This window comes from Camelus ferus, chromosome 5 (genome assembly GCF_009834535.1).
Source record: "Camelus ferus isolate YT-003-E chromosome 5, BCGSAC_Cfer_1.0, whole genome shotgun sequence".
NCBI classification, from domain to species: domain Eukaryota; kingdom Metazoa; phylum Chordata; class Mammalia; order Artiodactyla; family Camelidae; genus Camelus; species Camelus ferus.
Genome location: NC_045700.1, coordinates 45,690,596 through 45,708,840, shown reverse-complemented (window position 1 = coordinate 45,708,840; position 18,245 = coordinate 45,690,596). Strand labels below are relative to the sequence as shown.

General features: G+C 37.6%; 1 protein-coding gene across 1 annotated transcript in view; it reads right to left on the bottom strand.

The window, feature by feature from the left end:
- The window catches only part of METAP1D (methionyl aminopeptidase type 1D, mitochondrial), an 83,140-nt gene that overhangs the window by 4,644 nt on the left and 60,251 nt on the right, over window positions 1-18,245 (bottom strand). Inside the window, 5 exon segments of the mRNA XM_032479689.1 lie at window positions 5,257-5,420; window positions 9,006-9,048; window positions 9,639-9,787; window positions 11,181-11,330; window positions 13,329-13,486. Of these exon segments, the coding sequence (XP_032335580.1) occupies window positions 5,257-5,420; window positions 9,006-9,048; window positions 9,639-9,787; window positions 11,181-11,330; window positions 13,329-13,486 (664 nt within the window).

Genomic DNA, 18,245 nt, shown 5'->3' with positions numbered 1-18,245 from the left:
GACACACTGATTGAGCTTTTTTTGGTACAAAAATGGGTTCTACCTAAACCAGTAAATTATGTTATGTATGTCCCAACAAACCTCAATAATTCTAAGAATATTTATTATAAACTGTTCTTTTATTCTCTTTTCTTTAAAAAAAAACTAGATTTTTTTAAAAAGGCTCTGACTGATTGGCAGGCATCACAGCTATATCGTAAACGTGGGTTACAATAGCTATCTTCATTTTAATTTCCGATGAGTGGAGAGGAAGAAAGCCCATTCTGAAAAAAACACTTGGGGTCCCTCCCCTCCCCCCTATACCTCTCATTCCTCTTCATAAAAGAAGCTGTGCAATTGCTAGGTGGCTAAAGATATCTGAGTGCCTTCTACAACAATTTACTGCCTGGATCCTGCTGGAACTTCTGGTTATAGAAGGATCATAGAATGAATGTGTCATGGATGCAAAGGTCAGAGGATTTCACAGTCATGTGGGAAGAGGAAAAGAACAGGACAAATTTCCCAGGAACTAAGTAAACACTCGTGTCTGCTTTTAGGGAATTTTTCTTTTGGATTGGTAGTTAGCTTTTTAACACATACCTCCTGAGACTGATTGGAATAAAATCTCATTAATGTTCCTAATTAAAAGCACGTCCCTTCTACTATTCTATCAGCTACCATATTTCCTCTATTTGGGAATACATGAAAGCATGAGATATCTACCTGATTCTAGGGTTTTAAATCTAACTTCGTAGAGACAATCTAAGAGATTTGGAGAAGCAAATTCCACTCTAACGTGAAATCACATCCTGGGCACGCGAGCTGTGGCCACGGGCAGGTGGAGCATGCGTGCTTTGCTTGACTGGTGTGTTAGGGAAAACGGAAACAGCTGGAAGGGTAGGGGTGCCCAAGAGGTGTGCAGTTACTCCCCAACACTGACCATCGAGGGCCCTGACCCATTTCTGAGCACAAGGATCCCCTTGCCCTGGACACTTCACAGATGAAAATCTGCCTTCTTTTTGCTGAAATCTACTGAAGAGAATGCTCCCGGTATTAGCTCTTCTGTTTTGATTTTCTCTAACTAAAAATCCTCCATGATATCACGTCACTTAGATGAGCCTGAGCACACTTATGATTTGAATGGAATCAAATGGAATATTTGAGGAGGATGGGAGGGGAGAGGAGGAAGGTGTATAAAAGCAGTTTACGAACTTACTTTAAAATCATACGGTATTATTATAGCTCATGTTTCAGTTTCAGTTTATATTTGAAAGAGAAATCTCTCTTAAGGAATTTCATCTTGTGACCATTTTCTTAAATTCCCTTTCATGAAACCGTTTTCCTCAATTGAAGCTTTGTCTAGATAAATTTTCTTAATACATTTAAACTACACTTTATGACTGAGAATACATTCCCAAAAAGGGCAGAGGAGTACTATTTTTAAGTACATACTCTTCTAAAGGAATAAAAATGCACATGGAAATAGTTTTATTATAATTTTTACACGAATCCTATAAATAGGACTGATTTCCAAATAGTCACATCTCTAATGAAAAGATCTCAAATGGCACCTGATTTTCTAAATTTAGGAATTTTACTTTAATCTTTCAAGGTTTTTATTTAAAGCAGTAGTCTTTGAATGCAGGAATGCACAGACTCAAGGATTCCCTCTAATGACAAAGAATGTTTAAGTACAATTAGTAATATTTTTGAAAGCCAACAACTGTTTTCCAAAAGAGTGGTACACTTTTTTTGTTTCAAACAGGATCACAAATTACTGTATTTTTCTTACAATAGTGCTGAACTTTTATTTGAGGTTTTCTGTTTCTGAAAAGCAGACATGATGGATTGAAATAAAAGATAATTTATTGCAATGCTTACTTTCATGTGCAGAGAGAAGCAGTGTAATTGTAATTTACAGTAGCTGTCAAGAAAAATCCATCACAGATGACATTAAAATGACTTATTTTGCCTGAGCCGCTTATTGTTTAAATGTGCATAATCTAATAGAATGAGATTATTTTTTAAAATCTGCTCTATATTCTTCTAAATTAATATCAAAACATATACTTATGAATTAAACATTAAAAACCATTCATTGATACTCTCATCATGACATTTACAAGTATAAGTTTAAATTATTTTTGATTGAACTGTCACATATTTGTGATGCATGAATCTACACATTCACAATATTCTCATGTATACAGATCATATCATCTAGAGATAATTACAAAAATACAGATTTAGAAATATTTTAAAGCAAATGGCGGTACAGTGAGTATAATAACACTGTAACCTTAGGACCACTAGTCATCTCTCATGAAGCAAAAGGGCACACAGAGAACTCTTTTCATGAAACTCTGCCAATACTTCTTCAGAGAGATCATCCTATCCTTTTAGGTTTCAGAGAATTTCAAAATTTCCTATAAAGTTCACTAGGTTTTTGGTGGCATAACACTAATAAAAGATGCCTGAATGTTCTTTTCATGGTGTATCAGTCGAGGGAGGCTATGCAAAAGATGGTGAATATCTTAAAATAAACGAGGCTGCCTTGAAAGAGGTTTGTAAACCTTCAGTCGGTAATGATTCTGAGTCCTTTTGGCTTAAAGATGGAGATGGTTTGTTTACTTACTCCCTTGAGATTTTGCCTGAATAAGAAAAGGCGAAATAATAGATGTCCAGAAACACTGCCTTAACACATCAGAACAAACATTTGTTAGAATCGGGGCCAGCTTCCTCCCTGGTGGCAGACATAAACCGTCTAAATAATGAAATGTATTAGGGTAAAGGAAAAAGTTCATTGTCTGTTATTTTCCACATACTTTTGTGGGTACAGTTGTTGGGACTGGTCTGGTTTTCAAAGGAGCTTGTACATGCAAATTCATACTCTGCAAAGACTGACCTTTGCATCCAGATAGCTAAAATCCAATGTCACTTTCAATTTTACTCTTCTTCTTCTCCTTTTTTTTTTTATGTGGCTGAAATTAATGTAGTGAATATGTAATGAAATGCATTATCCTGCATGGAGATTTATCAGATTTTCCGACTGAATGCTGCGCTTTGCTAGTACTAGCTGGAGTTCACCTGCGTGTTGGTGTGGCGTGTGGCTCTTTTTTGTAAAGAGTTAAGTCGTACACAAAAAAAGGGAACAAAGGTCAGCACCCAGCCGCCACTTGAATGTGAGATTTTCCTTTTTCTTCCCCTTGATGTATACTCGGCTCCATGTTATTAGTCTTAATGATGGAAAATTGTAGTGTTGATACAAATCTTTTTTTCAAAGTAGTAGGCGGGAGCTCCATTTGTTAGTAAGTTTTTTTGTGACTAAAAGCCACGGACAGTACATTTATGTAGCAGTAAAAGGCCTAGATGCTCTTTCCATAGCAGAGCTAATTATTCCTACTGTGACCTTACTGATCTAGCCTGTTCCTAGTACAGCTCATCTGCACGCCTGTTCCTCTGTGTAGATGGTGTCAGAGAATATGAAAAACCCTATAATGAAACCATTTTCATGATGGAGAAAGGCTACTGGAGTTGCACTTGCTACAAAGAGGCTCAATTATATGAGTAATTGTGATAATTTTCTACATTCATAGCCTTCAATGGGGAAAAAAGAATGAGAGCCACAAAGGAAAATTACTTTAACAAGAAAGTACAGAGAGTAAAAATGGAAGAAGAGACAAAAAAAGGGGGAAAAAAATAACCAGAAAAAAAAAGTTTAAAAAATAGATCTGGAGGGAGGAATAGCGAGACAGGGAGAACAACAGAAATGCTCAAAAGCCCATGTGCAGCTGTGTTGCACAATTAAATTGAATTTTTTTTTTCTGCAGTTGATGAATGTGACTACTGCAAATGTGCCTCTGTAGTTAGCTATCATTTGTTGTTCCGTGACAGGAAAAGGATAATTACCTCTCAGAGAGAATCAAAGGCTGACATGCCCTTTAGACACAGCCATGAATGCAGAGCTCGATAGAATGCCTGAATAAGAATCTAGTGTTCTCTGCCCCCTTCTACTGCAGAAGAAATTTTGTTAAAATGCAAGAGCACCACCAGTAAATTTGTTGAACCCTAGGTGTTCAAAAATATGAGGTACATCTATCGACTCATCCCATTTGCAAAAATAAAACTGCATTTTGAATTCATTTCTATTATATTCATGGACAGTCAGATAGTGAGATATGCATTAAATTTCTTTTCCCAGTAGGGGTCTGATTCAACATTTCCTATGAAAGAACAGAGAGACACTATCCTTTTTTCCCAGGCTAGTTAGCCTATAATTTAAAACTGTCAAAAACACAATTTTGTTCAAAGTCTTCAATAAAAGCTTCTCCCATATAACCCAAAGAGATTTTACTAAAGTTTGATTCAGACACTGTTACAATATTTTTAAAGCCATAAATACATTTAACTGATATTTTACTGCCTTTTTTCTTAAAGTATGTGAAGGCTTACGAGGAAAAAAGGCAGCATCTTTTCAAGGTGACTACGCCTTCCATCCTTTAGACAAACGGGAAGTATTCAATGGTTCATATTAATGAGAACAGTACTTTAAAAGGTGCTGATGTGATCATCTTTAACAAAATATGTTACTTTTAAATGAAAACACACATTCTTCATGTCTACTTCAAAACAGTCATGGGAGAAAAAGAGATCAGATTACAAAGAAAAGTCTTGAATTTGGAAAATACACGTGCTCTCAAAAAGCAGGCAGAGAAGGCTGTGTGGAAGGTAAACAATGGTTTACAGGAAAAATGAACCAGACAAAAAAAAAAAAAAAGAACAAACGATCATCCTTTCAGGCTGTTTGCTAATCCACTAATTTGAAAGGTAAGCCTGGCTTGAGCTAATGTTTTTTTATCTCTGTATCACAGAAATAGGTTTCACTTCATGCCTTTATAAAATCTAGCTTTCCTCCTGCCTCACTGTTCAAGAGCTGGGATACTTATCCCCTCCTTAGGTACTCTTCCCTGTTTGGTGTGATTTTGGGTAAAGGCACACTACAGACCAACATGTCAAGCTAAACCTAAAGCAGTCACATAAATATTGCTCGCTGCTTCCGTAAGTTTCTTTGCTGACCTAGTATAATTCACTTTTTTTAAAAATGTTTTTTTTTTTTTAACCTCGGGGAACAACATTGCAGCCTGGCAGTTCACATACTGATATCAGACCAAAATGATGGTTCTGAATCATAAAACATGTCATCAACTTTATACCAAGCCACCAATAACCTCTGTACCATTTGCTAACCCTCCCTTTACTTGTCAGTGGAAGGCTTACCTGATTGTGTTTCCAATTATAGAGAAGGGAGCCCCAGCTCTGCAAGCAGCAATGGCTTCATCTCTACACCTCCTGGCAACTTCCACTAACTTTTTACCACACTCATCCACGTTGCCCACCAAAAATGTTTCAGAGGTGTCTCCATGGTAGCCATTGTAGTAAACCTAAACACAGGCAGAAATTTAAAAATAAGTCTTTGTTTAAAAAATCTCCTCTCCTAAAGTATACACTGCATTCATTTCTGTATTTAGTAGATTCACGTGTTTCACCCTTTCAGAATTATTGTCAAGTTTACTTACAAAAAAAGAAGAAACAGCCTTACGGAAACTATGAAGATGAAGACATGCAATGATACTGTAAAATTTTAAAATAAGTAAGTGCCTGGTATGGCTGTTTCAGCGTTATGATTAGCAAAGCCCCTGCAACATTTTGAGTCCTCACTTTATTTCGGAGACAAAATTATACATGCAAAAATAGTGACCAAGGTCACTGACCCACGATTACTACAACAGGTTGAGAGGATACAGAAGTATGTAACATAGTGAAAAGTTTCTTCAGTGTCATAAAGACACTTATCTTTTATTGACCAGTCCCATACTTGGAAGAGAGCGATAATTACCAGAAGAAATAAGATAGACATGTCAGTGTTATAATAGACAGTAGGAGAATTCAGTTCCAAGAATCAAAGTATCAGAATGAAGCATGTTATAGACAAATCCCATCTGGAAGTGAAATCTTAATCAAATGTTGCAGATAGCAGAATGTTAACAGAAAACGCTATACATGAATTTTCAAAGAATTAGAATATAACAAAACAGGCTTATGAATAAAATTACAGAAAATAGCATTTTATCAGACCTCAATGACTCCGAAGGCTCTGCAGGATCTTGAAAGACACCAGACTCATTATAAAAATCATTAATTATCAAACACTATAATAAATATAGAAAGCAGAGGAGACTGGTTGAATATTGATCCTTTTATGTAGTGTGGAATTTGCTATTTTGCATACATTTGTCCTATGTAATTATTTTTCATATTTCCCTTTCTCATGAAGTAGAATGCAGAAACTATTATAAAAAGGACATTTATCTGACTTTTCTGCTTTAATACTGAATTAATCTCTATAACAGACTGCATTTAAAAAAATTCTCTCGTACACTCTGTGAGGGAAGCAGGAGAAGTCTTTATTATATCTTCACTTTCTAAGTCAGGAAACTGGGACACAGACAAGTAATTTGTCTAAGGTTAGTGGCAGAATATAGAGGTAGATCCAGGTTAATATGATGGATCATTGGCTTCTAATCAAGTGTTTTCACTACTACATCAAATTACCTTAAAATTACCTTACAATAAAGCAGTGATTTATATATTTATTCCCATTTGCAATCCAAGAAAGAACAATTTTTGATTTTATACATGAGTACACAACACTTAATATGAGTAATTATTAAAACAAAACTGTAACTCTGAATGTTTATAGAGCTGCTATTTAAATAAAAATGTATTTTAAAAAATCTTTAATTTGCCTTTTCATATTACTTTTTGCTAGCCTTCAAAATGACTACTTCAAACATTTAACACATCTGGAAATAATACTTTTGAAAGTCTGTGGCAGTTATCTATAATTACTGTTTTTACCCACAAACTATTCTTGTTTTATACTTCATTTATTTAACACATGTTTATTGAGCAACTAATATGGGGTATCACATTGTATTTTTTTAGTATTCAACCTTCAAGGGGGAAATAAGTCTATTTTCTTGTGGTATATACTAGAAGTAAACAATTAGAAAATGCAGTGAATATTTTCTGATAAAAGTACAGGATCTAATAATGGAGTCTTTCACTTAATAAAATATTTCATAAGAAATATGATTTTTAAGATACTGACCTATATGTTTCTTTGATCCCTTCACATTTCTAGACACCTGAAAACATTTCACTCTGATCATCTGAATGTTAAAAATGGAACTGTTTACTGAAAGTCTTCAGGAAACTTCAAAAAGCCATGAACTATTCTCTTTGGACACATGGGGAGCAGAAGGGAAGAGTCTGCTGATTTTATTCAAAGCAGCAATATTTTATTAGGGCATGATTAGGTGAGATAATAAATGGAAAGTCCCCAAATCAGGTACAATTCAAAAGAAAAGTGCATCATGGAAAGATACTTCATTTCAGGCACACTTCATAAAATACCTCCTTCTACATATTCTGAGTTGGAAAGATATCAACAGAATATATGTGGAGTAAATGTTCAAGTATTGTAAGTAGGACAAAATGATATAGTAAAGATTATTAGCAATAAAAGAATCTTTGGCTATCTCCTCAGACAAACTGACATGAAGGAAAAAGGCTGAACTAATTTAAAAAACTAAAAATCAGACTGAACTACGTTACTAGATGCCAATCTCCACCTCATTCCCACTCCCATGTAAGTTTCATGGTTGGGATATGAAATAACTATTACTCAGAATATTTCCTCAGTAATAGAAACTGTACTCCTTGGATGCTGTCTGTCTCAACTAGTTCTCTTCAGATGTTTAATTTATATTTATTTCTTTTAAATGTATTTATTAATCATCAGATGTATAGAATTTACTTACAATCTCCACAATCTAAAGGTACCATTACAAAATCTTTTAGTACAGAAACAGACTCACAGAGGTAGAAAACAAACATATGGTTACCAGCGGGGAAGGGATAAATTGGGAGTTAGAGATCTGCAGATACCAACAACCATATATAAAATAGATAAACAACAAGTTTCTACTATATAGTACAGGGGACTATATTCAATATCTTGTTGTAACCTATAACAAAAGAATATGAAAAGGAATATATGTATGTATATGTATGACTGAAACATTATGCTGTACACCAGAAATTGCCACAACACTGTAAACTGACTATACTTCAATTAAAAAAAATGGAAAAAAAATCTTTTAGTAAAACGAACGGCCAAAGTGCAAATAACCTGAGTCTGAGAATAGGGAAAGGCTAAGAAAATTAGAAAAGGTTAGAGCTCGTATAGTTTGAAGTTCCTGTGTTAAATTACTTGGGCTTGTTATTTAAAAGAAAGGCTGTTAACTATTTTGTGAAAACTTATGTTCAGAAAGAAAAGCACTCTGCTGGGACGCTTTGAGTTCAAGGCTCTCTCCACCAGAAATGGAACACAACGTTACCTTCAGGGATTTTAATAAATCTAGGGAACACTGCTAGCAAAAGAGTTGCTGTCCAAATAGACTGACACACACAGGCCAATGTAGCCCCTAATGACAGAGTAAGATAATGACAGGCCCCACTCAAAATCAGCAGGAAGAGGAAGATCAATCTTGGCAGAGTGAAGGAAAAATGCTGGCTTTCTTCGCGTTAGCTCATCTCATACATATCCAGCTTCAGCAGCTGCCCAGTGCCGTGGCGCTCTGCATTAACTACACAGTGGATCAATAACAATTACACCTTCTCAAAAACATGACACATAGCAGGATTGGGTTGACATTTCACTTAGGCCAACATTGATCTCAGTGCATCTGATTCCAGCCCTAAATTCAAGTCAGGCCTGGGTTTACCTGGAATAAACACAGAGTTAAAGACAAAAAAAGGAAACCAGCTAGCTGCTTGCGTCTGGGTCTAGAAGTAAACAGCACTTCCCTCGGTGAGGTTCGCATTTTCAATCCACTCTTCTTCCTGTTGCTACCAGCAATTCTGAAGTTAATCAAAGACTATTTTTTATATGATTTACTCACCGTGACATCAATGTTGATAATATCTCCATCCTGAAGAGCCCGACTGGAAACATAAACAGAAAAAAACAATGGTGACAGACAGATCTCAATAAAAAGAATATAAGAAGAAATACCTAATGACTACTACCACTGAACCAATAAGCTGCGATGATAATTCGGAGTGCAGAAGGAATGAATGGAATAACTATAGTTAATCTTTATGTACGTTAGTCATTTCAATTTTTATAAGAAATACATAATATGAACATATATTGCCATTGTTTACAAATCTGCTATTCTTGACAAAATGTTATTAGTTACCTTAATTTTGCAAAGAGCCAAAACAATAGTTGATAACCAATATTTGCCTGCATTTGGATTTTTACCATTTAAATGGTTAAAATCTAGGAGAGTAAAAGAAATGTTTAACGTACAATCACTTTTCTGGATTACATATTACTTTAACAAACATTAAATGTTGGTATTATGTCCATTTAGAAGCAAAATACTTCAAAAGTTTTGCTTTACCATAATCAGCTTCAAAAGTTTGCAGGTGGGTTTCAATTAAACTATAGTGTCTTTCAACATACATTATAGATCTCAGTTTCATGTTTTAGTTTCCAAAGGAGCAATATGTTATTAAGCAATGAATACCTGTCAGGAATACCGTGACAGAGCACGTTGTTTACAGAGGTACAAACAGATTTTGGAAAACCTCCATAGCCTAGAGGTGAGGGATAGGCATCATGACTGATGATTTCCTGATGAACAAGAGCATCTATCTCTTCAGTTGTCATGTCAACCTAAAATATTAAATAAAGAAATTGTGGAGTGACAGTTGAAGACATTTCCTGTATTTATTGACTATGCCTATAGCTATAGCACGTCCAGGTGAGAGTGTATAAATTTACTGTGATTAACTTGTAGTATGACAATTTAATTAATTATGATTAACATTAAAATCCTAAATTGGCCTCTTTGACAATCATTGGGGCATATGATGGTGTTATGGGCTCTCGGGAAGTGGAAAATTTCAACTCTAAGATCCTTTAAATCATTTGTGAGTCATTAAATGACAGGACTCCTTTTTGGCCTGAAGGTTTAAAAAATACGTTCTTAGGCAACCCTTCCCCTTTGTCAATGGTTATGGCCCTGGGCTAGCTGAAGCATATACGTTCTCAAAAGGATCTTCAGTTTAGATGCCAAAGCTTGAAAAGTAGGTCAACCCATGTCTTTATATCTCAGCGAAGCATTGCATGGATTTTACATGGAGATTACGGATCATCATTTTAAAAACTAAGTCTGATACATTTTGTAGAGACTCGGTTTCCCTAATCTTGATTTCTCTTGTGCCTAAAACAATCAATGTATTTTTTAAAAATATTTTTCCCTTACTAGAAGGTACTCGATTGCTCTCAAGCTAAAAGAAAACTAAAATCAAATTTTATCTGTAGAAGACTATCTCCATAAGCTCATAAATCATGAGTAAAATTCTAAAACAAAATCTTTTTATTAAAAATTAAGTGTTTCTTCAATAGGTTTCTTTCTGTTATTTTATATTCATATCACCGTTAGTTGCATTGCTGTAATGAGTCTATTACACAGATGATACACCAAGTGATTTCATCTTTGAGTCTCACTTCTGAAATTCTGCCCACCTTTTGGAAAGTACGGGCCCATATTTTCTTTTATGATTCTTCCATAGCAGGGTTCAGATTCAGTTTCAGGTTACACTGAAACACCTAAATCTTGTAGTAAGATGGTGTACACAATTACAGTGCTGAAGTACCTATAGCTTAGTATCTGGTCTGATCTTTCTTTGCAGAGCTAATGCAAGAAAACAGGGGACAAAGGATGAGGCAGAGCAACTCTTCAGGTGCACGGAAGTCATGTGGGGAATAAAAGCAGAAACTGCAGGCAGGAATAAGGGGGCAAAAGTCGAAGCTGTCTGCCATGGATCAACTTGGATAGGCTGAGCCCCAGGTAAATCCTGAATTCTGCTACTTAAAATTGAACGTGGATTTTAGATTCCTTCTTGAATAAACAGGAAATAATATAACCCCTTTCCCCATCCCAAGACTTTACTTAATATTGAACAAATTAGATGTGTACAAAAGAAGAGTTAAAGGGAAAGAGAAAAATTAGGAGGGTCTGTGGTCCCTTATGTAAGTCTTCTGAGAGTTGGTGAGACACCACCTTTAAAGTCTTCCCGGCCACAAGGAGGACATGACGGGCCAGCCGACAAGCCTGACGAAGCCCTTGAATCTGATCTTCATTCTTAACTTCTATGCTGTCTCCCCAGTCGGGTACAATGCCTGTCGTCACATAGTCTGGCTTCTTTATGTGCTTCAGGAAAAAGGATTGAAAACGAAGATCAGAACCCAGCGCACGACAATGGGGTCATTTTTTCGGACACAGCCTCCTGCTTCATGGGGCTCTGCCCTTCCTGCCGGAGCACCGACCTCTGAAGCCAGCACAACAGACCCTCCAGGCTGCCCCCAGTCCCTTCCCCTGCCCTTTTGAACTTAACATTGCCTGTTAGTGCTGCTGCCTCTGGATGGTCTGTTAACCTTACTGTGCTTTCAGCCAAACTGGACTGAAGGAGACTTCTGGTCAAAACAAACAGTAGTTTTCTTTTCTTTCCCCTCCACCAACCCTGTTAGAAGTCTATTGCCATTAATGACAAATAGCACCGAGCTTCCCAATTGCCAAATGGTTAATTAAGAGCACTTTCATCTCCTTCACACAAGGATACAATTTATGCAAAGGATAGCTCACAACACCCTCTCTGAATGAATATCTGTAAAAGGCTGAGTGTCAAGTCCACAGATGCCTATTACATATACACTTCTCTGACACTTTGCAACTATACCCAAACTAAGGACAAACTTGAGGACAAAACAAAACAGCTCTTTCCTTTCTCTTTCTTTTTTTTTTCAAGTACATTAAAAATACTTTGAATACATCCATCATTTGTCAAAAACAAGCTCCCCCTCCTCAAACACTAAACGTTCAACTCTGATCACCCTTGGAGAGCATTCTCCATCACTAGCTTAAATCCATGGGCAGTATTCAGAAAATAAATACTGTCTTACACACAGAGCTTCTTTCGGTCTCAAGGTTTTGCACAGCTCTTTACAAAATATTTACAGAAGCTGCTACACCAGCTTTGTTGAATGGTACTCAGTAAGGCTACACAGCAGTTGGGGACAGGAAGCTGAGGGAGATAACACTATTCAACTGACCATCACAGCAACCCTGGAAGGGCTGAGGTTAGGGCTCTGCTCTTCGTGAAGCGCATCATGCGAGATTTAAGGGCCTTCTCTTACTCTCGTGTTCAGGTGGGCCTTTCTGACACAGGTAACACCACTGCCTGGGCTGCAGCGGCTGAGCTGTGGGTGGCATCTACCTTCCTTTACCTTCCCCACCGGCGCCCGCAAAACACACTCGGTCCCCCACAGCCCTGCCTCTTCTCTGCCTGGTGAACTGGCCAGGTTACAACAGGCAGAAGGGCTGTTGGCTTATCACTGAAATTCTAAAACAATCCAGTCACGTCTCTGGAGATTTTTTTTCTCTTCTACTGAGTGTACACCAGGAACATACTCTGGGCTCTGGTGGCCTGTCTCGTCAGCCCTTGTCACAAAAATGGGCCACTCACCTTCAGGGAACAGAATATGCTTTGTATGGGTTTACTGCAAAAAATATATATATAAAAAGAGGGAAAGCAGGTGATTTTTGTGACAAATCTCTATTTCTTTCAGCTATTCTCATTCTTCTGAAATGAACCGCACACCTCCTTTACATTGCATTTGGGAAAATGGATAGGTTGTCTTTTACAGAATTAAAATCTCTGAAAGAAAATCAAAAAGAGTGCTCTGAGACAAGACATTTTATTTAACTTACTTGAAAGGAAGATTCAAAGAGCACAGCATTAATAACACAGAAGGTATAAGAGCAAAGCTTTCGGAAAAGCATCAAGTGTATTAGTTTCAAGGAATCGTTCTTGAATGATTCCAACTGTATAGTCAATTTTTTTTCCTTACAAAAGTTAGGAAACTACATACATATAATTTTATCTTCATGTTAGAAATTTAATATGGAAAATTTCATGACAGAAATTTAAATTCTAAATGAGTTAAGCAGTTATAAGCTCAAAGCTTTATTTTAAAAAATGAACATTATAGAACTGCAGGATGTTAGAACTTCTCAAATCAATTTTAAATCACAGACCAAGTTTAAAAATTAGATGGCTCAGAAATCAAAGGTGCAAAAATACTCAATCGCTTCTGCAGTTAACCTTTTATCTTGGCTGGAAAAAGCAGCAGATAATAGGCAATACAGTACCTTAGGGACCGGATGAGCTGGAGAAACTGCAGCCGGCAAAACTATACTGTGTGAAATCTCTCTTTGTCTCCGGAAAAAGAAATTTCTTCTTTGTTGACTGCTTGACTGCTTGTGTAAGTAGATATGATTGAGTGGTGAAGACAAAGTCCTATGACAACCTAGGAGAAGAAGCAGACATTATCTTCAGTAAAAAAAACCCTTCTCAGTGCTACATTTTAAGATGCTGCATTGTTGTCTATTAAATCATTATTATAATCCTTTATTGGCTCAAAAAGGAAAAGCCCCAACTAGAAAGGAAAGCAGTGGTATTCCGAGTTCTAGTACAACAGTGGCACAGCATATTTATTAGCTAATACTATGTTTACATAAAAGTTCGACAATGGAAAAGTCTGTTCTAGCGGGAAACAAACATATAGAAATAGCTGCTAAGCACCAGGTCTATAAAAAGAACAGTTTCTGCTGTGGTACCTTAAACGCAGCAATGTCCAGGATGACCCTAGGTTCAGGGCACTGCTTGCGTGGCTTTATATTCTTTAAAGCCGTTTTTCTTTCACAAATCCTGGACAAATTGCCAGCTGCACTTTTTGCCCTTGACAGGATTACTACTCTGTGTTAAGTTCATGTGCAGTGAGGCATTATACTGAAATTCATTGTCATGAATGCTCAAGTCAGATAAAGACTAAACAGCAAAAATGTAGGATGTAACCCTCAAAGAAAACGAATGTAGGGCCCTAAAGTACCCACAACAGGAATTTAGAGATATCTATCAAAATTTTAAATGCATACACCCTTCGTCTCAGCAGTTCACCTCCCAGGATTCCACCTTATGCAGTGACAGGTGTGCGAAGATGAGCTGCAGCACTGTGTGGTAGAGAAAAATGAGAAATCATCCAAATGTCCATCTGGAGGGACTGGCTAAACGTGTTATGGTAAGTCTATACAACAGACAACTATAGAGGTATTCAAGAGAATAAATCACCTCTATGTATTGATATGGAAAGAGGTCACAATATATTGCTAGGAAAATAGCAAAAGCTGAGCAATACGTATAAAAAGTCCATTAATGTAAAAAGTGCTTATCCATTTACATAAGCCTGTATATGCCTATAACATTTCTGAAAATTGATGTTCACCAATAGTGGTTATTTCTGGGGCATGGGATTGGGGCTAGGGGTAAGGGAGGAGACTTCCTGATTCATTTCATTTTCTTCTATACTGGTAGACTTTAAAAAACATTCACCTGCATTCATTTTATAATTAAAACAATAGTTTAAAAAAGTCCCCAACATGTCATAATTGCCTGCCAAGGGTTGGCAAACAATAAACCCAAAGGGCAAATCCGGCCTGCTGCCGGTTTTTACACAGCCCACAACCTAAAAATGATTTTTACATTTATAAGTGGCTGAAAAAAAATCATAAAAAAACCTTTGTAACACGTGAAACTAGACAAAATTTAAACTTCAGTGCCAATAAATCAAGGTTTATTGGAACACAGCTACATTCATTTGCTTACAGTTATCCACGGCTGCTTTTGAGCAGCAGTGGCAGAGTTGAGTCGTTATGACAGAGAACATATGGCTTGCAAAGCCTAAAATATTTACTCTCTGCCCCTTACAGAAGAAGTCTGTTGACTCCTGGTTGAGAGCGCTGGTTCTCAAAATGTGGTACCCAGACCAGCATATCAGTATCACGTGGGAGAAAGATGCAAATTCTTGGGCCCCTCCTCAGTTTACTGACACAGACTCTGGGAAGAGGTCAGCAATCCTTGTTTTCACCAAGCCCTTCCCAGGGTGCTTCTGATGCACACTAAAGTTTGAGAATTACTGGTCTCGAGTAACCTTTCAGCTGTGAAACATAATGGAAACACAAATTGCAGGTGAGTATGGGCCCCCAAACTCCAGATTCCTAAGTGAATTGGAAAAAGGCACAGATGCAAACACACCCCATGGGTCACTGCTTCAGTGTCACAAGTTTCACTCAGTTATGTTCTTCCATAAAATTGAATGTAATATTGTTGACTCAAACTTACTGAGGTATTTTGGGTATTATTTTAAACAATCCCAAACACCAGACAAAATGCTGCCAGTAATATCACTTCTTTAAAAAAAAATAGTTGCTTGATAGAGGCAGGTACATATTCCTTAAAGCTTGTAAAGTACAGCATTTCCCTAAAGACAACAGCCCAGCCTGAGGCTTGTTAGCTAACTGGTCTGTGAGGGTCAGGGTAGTCCCCTAGTGACAGCAGATCGCTGGGCTTCCATCTCAGCTCTGCCACTTGTTAGCAGTGTGTCCCCGAGCAAGGGTCTTGCTTTGAGTCTTAGGTGAGAATTAATTGGAATAAGGTATGTGAAAGTGCCTGGCATTTAGTAGATGTTCAATAAACGATAGCTCCTTCAAGAATACTTAAAAAGTAAAATAAGAAAGAAAACATGGGCTTCATAATAGCTTCTGATACTGAGCACTTGTTACGCGTCAATTACTGTACTAGACCCTTTACATATGTTAGATCATTAATCTTCGTGAGAACCCCATAAGCTGTGAACTGTTACTGCTCCATTTCACAGCTGAAGAATGGAGGCACATTATGGTAAGCTAACTCCCCCGGGGTTCCTGCAGGAAGTGCCAAAGCTCAGGGAAAGTGGGTCCTCCATAGAGTCCATTACTTCTCTCACGTGCATGAGAAAGTCATGAGCTAATGACGCACCAGGACACACTCAGAAAATGTAAACGCTATCATAAAATTATTAAAAGTTACTATTATGATTATTAAGTTATTTTTCCAAAAGTGGTGGTGGGTTGACCTAATCCACCCTCCTTCTCAAGCCAGGCTCCCTTTGCTGACCAAATACATGCTTCAGTGAGGTTTGGTTTGGGCAGTCTGTGGACATGGAATGGAAAATCTGGGTCCTATCTAAAGCCGAGGAAAGGCTCAGGTGGAAACAATCTGAGGAAAGCATGTATTATGATGACTATTAATAATGATAGCAGTAATAGAAATAGTAACAATAGTGGTTAACACTCTTTTTTCTTTTTTTAATTCCAGATTTTTTTGGGGGGGTGGGTAAACAGGTTTATTTGTTTACTTTAATGGAGGTACATAGGGATTGAACCCAGGACCTCATGCATGCTAAGCGTGCACTCTACTACTGAGCTATACTCTCCCCATCGTGGTCAACACTTAACGGCCACTTTGTTTACTTAATCACAGTGCTAGGTGCTCTACATACACTAACTCTTACCAACTCTGTTAGGGAGATGGTCGGCTGTTGATGTCACTATTTTATGGATGAGGAACTAAGGCTCACAACTCTGGTGGCCCTGGCTAGAGTCCTCAAAATGCAAATCCAGGGCTGCGTCTGCCACTCCACACTGCCTTTCAACAGTGTGCATGGGCTCTCGTAGCTGGTACGCTTTGCTATAGAATGTGTTTCTTCAGAGATTTGATTTCAAGGAAAGTTTTTTTTTTTTAATTGTCAAAAAAAATACCATGGGATCAGCCAACATTAAGAATGAAGATACTTTTCATGAAAAGTCTTAGAACAGTTCTAAGTGGGACACATTGTGGTGGTGAAAATAACATGCGCTTTGAAGTCAGATCTGAGTTACCAAAACTTCTGAGCCCCGCTTTCTCCACCATGATATGGGAACAGCAGTGCTTTCCTCACCACTAGGCTGCTGTGAGCACCAGCTGACAGAGCACGTGTTTGTAAACCATCTTCAAAAAGTAGGTGTTCCATAAATGTTAGTATCTTTTCTTTCCCTTCTGAATATTCAACATATTTATTTACCTGTGGGCCTCTACATTTATTTATTCTTTTATTTGACAGCTGCTTACTGAACTCCTCCTACATGCCATGCGTTGGACACCAGGTGAACCAGGTGAAAAAGTCTGCCTCATGGAGCTTATATTCCGTGGTGGGACGCAGACAAGAAGTAAACCGACAAGTACATTTGATTATATTAGATGGTGATAATCCTCATGAACAGTGGGCCCAAGTGATACAGCACTGGAGCCAAAGATTCTGCTCCTGGTTCTGCCAAGAGCTAACTGTGTGACCTCGCGCAACAACAATAGCAGTGAACGCTGGCTGAGAGCTTCCTGGGGCCAAGCTCTGTGCAGCACTTCACAGACACTGCCCACTGCTGCAGAAGGCTTAGTGACATGAGGGAGCTGAACTTCATCATCTCTGAGGTCTCTTTCAGCTCTGACATTTGTGCCTTCATTCAGCAGCATCTGATTGTCATGCGACATCCCAGGCAATGGGATGATGCAGAGTCCAATCAATTTTAAGACTGATGAAGATTTTTTTCAATGCAGCTGATGACACAAAAGAGAGATCATCTTTATCAGTATTATCAAGTTCAAGTACACAGTCATTATTGGGGGAATCTTTCCTATGGACTTAAACTCGAGGCATGGAGTCACCAGCCTCTACAAGGATATCAGGATGAGGCTTTGAGACATTCACTTCTAGGAGGAACACTGTTGCCAACACACCTGTCCTGCCAAATGATGGGCTCACTGCCGAAAAGATGAGGCACATCCACACGTGACCTAAACATCGAGAACAAAGCCCGAACATATGCAATCCACTGACAATTATGGTTTTGAAGTATATTCAGCAATTCCACTTTCACAAGAAATTTTTTTTATTAGAAGCAAAATCTTTTCTTTCAATCTGATAAAAGAACCCTATACATGTTGTCACAAAGTAACAGGATAATAAGGTATCATACCATGCTTATTCCATGAACTATTCATTATAAACCAGAAAAAAACAATTTAGTATTTTCACAGGTGAAATGAAGAAATGGTCTTACAGCATGAGCCTTTAGAAGATAATGGTCCTCCAATTAACGTGGAAAAAATGGAAGGGGGGCAAGATCCTCAACTTTGTTTATCATAGTATAATTAAT